The 7,831-nt window shown below is 42.4% G+C and overlaps 1 protein-coding gene across 1 annotated transcript in view; it reads left to right on the top strand.

Annotated features, from left to right (window-relative positions):
• The first annotated feature begins 2,091 nt into the window (after positions 1-2,091).
• The window catches only part of LOC135560052 (hepatitis A virus cellular receptor 1-like), a 6,708-nt gene continuing 968 nt past the window's right edge, over positions 2,092-7,831 (top strand). The window contains exons 1-4 of the mRNA XM_065001081.1: positions 2,092-2,406; positions 2,519-2,767; positions 4,648-4,799; positions 6,754-7,831. The exon at positions 6,754-7,831 is cut by the window's right edge and continues 968 nt beyond it. Of these exons, the coding sequence (XP_064857153.1) occupies positions 2,148-2,406; positions 2,519-2,767; positions 4,648-4,799; positions 6,754-7,185 (1,092 nt within the window). The 5' untranslated portion in view covers positions 2,092-2,147 and the 3' untranslated portion in view covers positions 7,186-7,831. The remainder of the gene's footprint in view (positions 2,407-2,518; positions 2,768-4,647; positions 4,800-6,753) is intronic.

Raw genomic sequence — 7,831 nt, 5'->3', positions numbered from 1 at the left:
AGTTTTAACACTTAGTCACCACAGATAGCTGAGTTCAACCAGTTTTAACACTTAGTCACCACAGATAGCTGAGTTCTCTGGTGGTTTAGAAGTCTAACCTCCGGCCGGTTTGAACCAGTTTCCCTCTGCATCATATGTCGACATGCAGGCACTGAGGTCACTACAGATAAATTAGGATGACATGGAGAGATAGAGAGCGAGTGAGAGAGAGAGAGAGAGAGATAGAGAGAGAGAGGAGTTGGGTGTCTGAGGGAGGATCTTTCAATAGAGGAAGAAAGAACACTTCACCCTGCTGTCAAATGAATAACTGACATAGAATATGTTGTGGAACTGTACAGTCCGATAGTGCAGTAAAGTAACTTTAGCACTATAGTAACTGGGATAGCAAAGTAACTTTAACAGTATAGTAACTGTGGTATTAAAGTAACTTTAACAGTATATTTACTGTGATAGTAAAGTAATGTTAACAGTATAGTAACTGTGGAGTAACTGTCCAGAATGATGATACTCCATGTTGTCTCCTGCTGTCTCCTCTCAGGTGAGTTCTGTCTGTCTGTCTGTCTGTCTGTCTGTCTGCCTGCCTGCCTGCCTGCCTGCCTGCCTGCCTGCCTGCCTGCCTGTCTGTCTGTCTGTCTGTCTGTCTGTCTGTCTGTCTGTCTGTCTGTATGATATAGTACAGAAGGAATCAGATATGTATTTGTCTATAAGGAGCCAGAATGTTTGTTTTTCACATGTACCTCATGATAATGAACTGAACTTAGAATGTTTGATATGTTGGTCTATTACCTGGGTTTGACCAGGGTTAAAGTCAGGTTTGAGCAGGGTTAAAGCCAGGTTTGAGCAGGGTTAAAGTCAGGTTTGACCAGGGTTAAAGTCAGGTTTGAGCAGGGTTAATGTCAGGTTTGAGCAGTGTTAAAGTCATGTTTGAGCAGGGTTAAAGTCAGGTTTGAGGAGGGTTAAAGTCAGGTTTGAGCAGGGTTAAAGTCATGTTTGAGCAGGGTTTAAGTCAGGTTTGAGCAGGGTAAAAGTCAGGTTTGAGCAGGGTTAAAGTCAGGTTTGAGGAGGGTTAAAGTCAGGTTTGAGCAGGGTTAAAGTCAGGTTTAAGCAGGGTTAAAGTCAGGTTTGAGCAGGGTTAAAGTCATGTTTGAGCAGGGTTAAAGTCATGTTTGAGCAGGGTTAAAGTTAGATTTGAGCAGGGTTAATGTCAGGTTTGAGCAGGGTTAAAGTCAGGTTTGAGCAGGGTTAAAGTCAGGTTTGAGCAGGGTTAAAGTCAGGTTTAAGCAGGGTTAAAGTCAGGTTTGAGCAGGGTTAAAGTCATGTTTGAGCAGGGTTAAAGTCAGGTTTGAGCAGGGTTAATGTCAGGTTTGAGCAGGGTTAAAGTCAGGTTTGAGCAGGGTTAAAGTCATGTTTGACCAGGGTTAAAGTCAGGTTTGAGCAGGGTTAATGTCAGGTTTGAGCAGGGTTAATGTCAGGTTTGAGCAGGGTTAAAGTCAGGTTTGAGCAGGGTTAATGTCAGGTTTGAGCAGGGTTAAAGTCAGGTTTGAGCAGGGTTAAAGTCGGGTTTGACCAGGGTTAATGTCAGGTTTGACCAGGGTTAATGTCAGGTTTGACCAGGGTTAATGTCAGGTTTGAGGAGGGTTAATGTCAGGTTTGAGCAGGGTTAAAGTCAGGTTTGAGCAGGGTTAAAGTTAGATTTGAGCAGGGTTAAAGTTAGATTTGAGCAGGGTTAATGTTAGATTTGAGCAGGGTTAAAGTTAGATTTGAACAGGGTTAATGTTAGATTTGAGCAGGGTTAATGTTAGATTTGAGCAGCGTTAAAGTTAGATTTGAGCAGGGTTAAAGTTAGATTTGAGCAGGGTTAATGTTAGATTTGAGCAGGGTTAATGTTAGATTTGAGCAGGGTTAATGTTAGATTTGAGCAGGGTTAAAGTTAGATTTGAGCAGGGTTAATGTTAGATTTGAGCAGGGTTAATGTTAGATTTGAGCAGGGTTGAAGTTTATCTCACAGGTCATCAGTTGTGACTGTACTGTGTGTTTCTGTTTGACAGCTCTGTGTGTTTCTGTTTGACAGCTCTGTGTGTTTCTGTTTGACAGCTCTGTGTGTTGTGGGGTCAGCTGTCACTAAGGAAGTGGTAGGAGGACATGTCATGTTCGGCTGCTCGTTCACGTTGGCAGGGAACAACAACAAATACTTCTGCAAGGGGACATGTTCTGGTAGAGACATTCTGGTTGAAACTAAGAGGAGCAAGAATGTAACTCAAGGTAGATACAGTATAGAAGACAAGGGAGATGTATTCTATGTGACCATCAAGAGCCTGATGAAGACAGACTCTGGGACCTACTGGTGTGGAGTGGAGAGATCTGGCCTAGACTCATACCAAAAGGTGCATCTCACAGTTACAGATGGTAAGTGAATTCTCCATATGAATTGTTATCTAGTAATTCACTTCCTGACTTATTTCCTGACATGAAGTTGTTTCAGTATTGGTGTTTATCTGTACTTTCTATTGACTCACAGCTCCTCCCACTTCTACAACCTCACCTGTCACCTCCCGACGCCATGTCTCCACATCCCTTCCAAACCTCTCTACAACCCTCCCAAACCTCTCTACAACATCCTCTAACCTCTCTACAACCCTCCCAAACCTCTCTACAACATCCTCTAACCTCTCTACAACCCTCCCAAACCTCTCTACAACATCCGCTAACCTCTCCACAACGTTTCTGGCATCTGGAGATATCAGTGGTCCCTCTTCATCAAGAGCAGGTATGATGAATCTCTCATCTCAGACATTACAAGTACATATCTCTCTCTCTCTCAATTCAATTCAAAGGGCTTTATTGACATGGGAAACATGTGTTTACGTTGCCAAACCAAGTGAAATAGATCATAAGCTAAAGTGAAATAAACAATCAAAAATAAACAGCAAACATTGTCCTCACCAAATGTCACGTCCTGAACACAGAGAGCCCTTGTTTCTCTATGGTGTAGGAGGTCAGGGCGTGACTAGGGGGTATTCTGGTTTAATATTTCTATGTTGTGTTCTAGTTTATGTTTTCTATGTTGGTGTTTTGTATGATTCCCAATTAGAGGCAGCTGGTATTCGTTGTCTCTAATTGGGGATCATATTTACGTAGATATTTTTCCCACCTGTGTTTGAGGGATATTATTTTGTGTCACGCTCCGTTGTTCGTTTATTTGATTTATTGTTTTGGCTTATGTTTCACCTTTGGAATAAATATGTGGGACTCAATATCCGCTGTGCCTTGGTCCCGTTCTTACGACAACCGTGACACCAAAGTTCCAAAGGAATAGAGACACTTCAAATGTCATATTCTCTGACCTCTTTAGATTCCCAGGACAGAATCATGTCTACTGATTTCAGTGGTGGATGAAGTGTCAGAAGCGAGAAGGCAGATTTAGCTAACAACTCATTTACATCTGTCCCAGGGAAGATTTGAGGCCATGTTGATGTGTCTCTCAGAGGCCCACAGGAAGTGATGCAACATTTGATGTTTTGTGGAGAGCTGCTGCTGACACTATGGCTGTGTTGCTATGGTTACTATGTTCACTATCTTAATCAGGCTGTTTATCACACCTTTATTATCCATTTTCACTGTATCTATGTATATCTGTCTGTCTGTCTGTCTGTCTGTCTGTCTGTCTGTCTGTCTGTCTGTCTGTCTGTCTGTCTGTCTGTCTGTCTGTCTGTCTGTCTGTCTTTCTATGTGTCTGTCTATGTGTCTGTCTTTGTTTCTGTCTATGTGTCTGTCTATGTTTCTGTCTATGTGTCTGTCTATGTGTCTGTCTATGTGTCTGTCTATGTTTCTGTCTATGTTTCTGTCTTTGTTTCTGTCTATGTGTCTGTCTATGTTTCTGTCTATGTTTCTGTCTATGTGTCTGTCTATGTTTCTGTCTATGTGTCTGTCTATGTGTCTGTCTATGTGTCTGTCTATGTGTCTGTCTATGTGTCTGTCTATCTGTCTGTCTATCTATCTGTCTGTCTATGTGTCTGTCTATGTGTCTGTCTATGTGTCTGTCTATGTTTCTGTCTATGTGTCTGTCTATGTGTCTGTCTATGTGTCTGTCTATGTGTCTGTCTATGTTTCTGACCAATCAAACAACTGATCAACCTACCTTACTTTACCTTATTGACTGACCTATCCACCAATCTACCAACCAACCCACCAGAGGACCCTGGTAACTATCCACCAGTATGATATCTTTAGACAGTAAAGCACAGGGCTGAGATATTTTGGTCATTACTGGAAAACCTGGAAGATTGTTTCTGAAATGTTGTAACCCTGAAAAAGTCTCTCCTCCTGTCTGTGTTCAGGTCTGATGGTATCTATGATATATACAGTACTCTGTAAAGTCTCTCCTCCTGTCTGTGTTCAGGTCTGATGGTATCTATGATATATACAGTACTCTGTAAAGTCTCTCCTCCTGTCTGTGGTCAAGTCTGATGGTATCTATGATATATACAGTACTCTGTAAAGTCTCTCCTCCTGTCTGTGGTCAGGTCTGATGGTATCTATGATATATACAGTACTCTGTAAAGTCTCTCCTCCTGTCTGTGGTCAGGTCTGATGGTATCTATGATATATACAGTACTCTGTAAAGTCTCTCCTCCTGTCTGTGGTCAGGTCTAATGGTGTGGACCAGTGTTGGTCTGGTAGTCATGGTGACAGTGTTAGGACTGGTCCTGCTCCTGTTCTACAGACAGAGGAGAGGAACCAGGAGAACACCACCACCACCACCAGTCTCCTCCAACACACAACCTGACCCTGCTGGAGAGGTGAGAGATACAAGGAGGGGTGTGTGTGTGTGTGTGTGTGTGTGTGTGTGTGTGTGTGTGTGTGTGTGTGTGTGTGTGTGTGTGTGTGTGTGTGTGTGTGTGTGTGTGTGTGTGTGTGTGTGTGTGTGTGTGTGTGTGTGTGTCCATGATAACTTGTAGTGTAGAGGTGATAGACAGGGAGGTGGTAAACTAAACATTAAGGGTTGAGTGTGTGAGTCTACAGCCTCTAGTTGGATTCTACTGTAGTCTGTTATCATTACAGGAAGGAAAACAGTGGCAAACAGCACGTGTTGATGGTTGAGGGCCTCCACTTCTTTTCATATCTGAACATGTATCTATTGTCATTGGTTCTCTATACACACATTGGGGCAAACAAGTATTTAGTCAGCCACCAATTGTGCAAGTTCTCCCACTTAAAAAGATGAGAGGCCTGTAATTTTCATCATAGGTACACTTCAACTATGACAGGCAAAATGAGAAAAAGAATACAGAAAATCACATTGTAGGATTTTTAATGAATTTATTTGCAAATTATGGTGGAAAATAAGTATTTGGTCACCTACAAACAAGCAAGATTTCTGGCTCTCACAGACCTGTAACTTATTCTTTAAGAGGCTCCTCTGTCCTCCACTCGTTACCTGTATTAATGGCACCTGTTTGAACTTGTTATCAGTATAAAAGACACCGGTCCACAACCTCAAAGAGTCACACTCCAAATTCCACTATGGCCAAGACCAAAGAGCTGTCAAAGGACACCAGAAACAAAATTGTAGACCTGCACCAGGCTGGGAAGACTGAATCTGCAATAGGTAAGCAGCTTAGTTTGAAGAAATCAACTGTGGGAGCAATTATTAGGAAATGAAAGAGATACAAGACCACTGATAATCTCCCTCGATCTGGGGCTCCACGCAAGATCTCACCCCGTGGGGTCAAAATGATCACAAGAACGGTGAGCAAAAATCCCAAAACCACACGGGGGGACCTAGTGAATGACCTGCAGAGAGCTGGGACCAAAGTAACAAAGCCTACCATCAGTAACACACTACGCTGCCAGGGACTCAAATCCTGCAGTGCCAGACGTGTCCCCCTGCTTAAGCCCCTGCTTAAGCCAGTACATGTCCAGTTTGCTAGAGAGCATTTGGATGATCCAGAAGAAGATTGGGAGAATGTCATATGGTCAGATGAAACCAAAATATAACTTTGTGGTAAAAACTCAACTCGTCGTGTTTGGAGGACAAAGAATGCTGAGTTGCATCCAAAGAACACCATACCTACTGTGAAGCATGGGGGTGGAAACATCATGCTTTGGGGCTGTTTTTCTGCAAAGGGACCAGGACGACTGATCCGTGTAAAGGAAAGAATGAATGGGGCCATGTATCGTGAGATTTTGAGTGAAAACTTCCCTCCATCAGCAAGGGCATTGAAGATGAAACGTGGCTGGGTCTTTCAGCATGACAATGATCCCAAACACCCCGCCCGGGCAACGAAGGAGTGTTTTCGTAAGAAGCATTTCAAGGTCCTGGAGTGGCCTAGCTAGTCACCAGATCTCAACTCCATAGAAAATCTTTGGAGGGAGTTGAAAGTCCGTGTTGCCCAGCAACAGCCCCAAAACATCACTGCTCTAGAGGAGATCTGCATGGAGGAATGGGTCAAAATACCAGCAACAGTGTGTGAAAACCTTGTGAAGACTCTGACCTCTGTCATTGCCAACAAAGGGTATATAACAAAGTATTGAGATAAACTTTTGTTATAGACCAAATACTTAGTTTCCACCATAATTTGCAAATGTGATTTTCTGGATTTTTTTTTCTAATTTTGTCTTTCATAGTTGATGTGTACCTATGATGAAAATTACATCTTTTTAAGTGGGAGAACTTGACCAATTGGACCAATTGGTGGCTGACTAAATACTTTTTTGCCCCACTGTATCTATTGTCATTGGTTCTCTATGCAGGTTGACTGTGTGTATGAGGAGATCAGAGAGGCAGACAGACAGACAGACACACTTCCTGTGGTCATCTCTTCAGTTAACTCCACTGTCAACTCACCTACCAACTCTACTACCTACCCTGCTGGCCAAGCAATCGGTGTCCCATACTGTGACATCTATGCTAACGCTAGCTGCCACAAAGATGATATAAATCCAAGTCATTCTACTGCAGATCACCCAGATTCTCTCATCTACTCCAGTGTGGATCTACCTAAAGATTCTAGAGTCTCTTCAAGTCCTCCAACAGCCAGTGGAACCCAGGATGATTCCATCTATTCTACAGCCCAGCTACCCAAAGATACTGTAGAATCTACAAGATACCCTGCTGTGCACCTCTCTAAAGACACTCCAGAAGATTCCCTCTACTCTACAGCCCAGCTACCCAAAATAATATAGTACTTTTGAATCTCTACAAGGGATACATCCCAAATGACACCCTATTATCTATCCCCCATATGGACCCTGGACAAAGGCAGTGCTCTATAGGGAACAAGGTGCCATCTGGGAAGAAGAGAAGCTTCCTGTAGAGAGATGAAGGGTTGTCACCACAGAGCCGCCATCTTGGAATGACATTAAAAAAACAATCCCATTCATGTTTCAAATCCTCCTTGACATATTGTATTAAAACAGGTCATGCGATTTTATTGAATATAATCTATGTAAAATATGAACATCTGGCTTTAAAATCACTTTTATCTCCAGATTTTGTGAAAGTCAAGCAACATTTTTGCAAATATTTGTGTAAATATGTGTTTGTCAAAGCATATTGGATTCATTTTGTTTGTTATAATAATGAAGACAGTAATGCCATAATAGTCAGTTGTACCTTTGAGATTTACATATATGTTTAAATCAGTGTAAATGTGGAGTGTTTGTGTGTGTTTGTTCATGTGCGTGTTTGTGTGTAGTGTGTGTTTGTCAGTGTGTGTGTGTAGTGTGTGGTTGTCAGTGTGTGTGTGTAATGTGTGTTTGTCAGTGTGTGTGTGTGTGTGTAATGTGTAGTGTAGGGAGTAGTGTAGGGTGTAGTGAAGGTACTGTAACA

This window comes from Oncorhynchus nerka, linkage group LG15 (assembly GCF_034236695.1).
Source record: "Oncorhynchus nerka isolate Pitt River linkage group LG15, Oner_Uvic_2.0, whole genome shotgun sequence".
In the NCBI taxonomy this organism is placed as follows: domain Eukaryota; kingdom Metazoa; phylum Chordata; class Actinopteri; order Salmoniformes; family Salmonidae; genus Oncorhynchus; species Oncorhynchus nerka.
The sequence above is the reverse complement of the archived record's forward strand: the minus strand, read 5'-3'. Positions and strand labels throughout refer to the sequence as shown.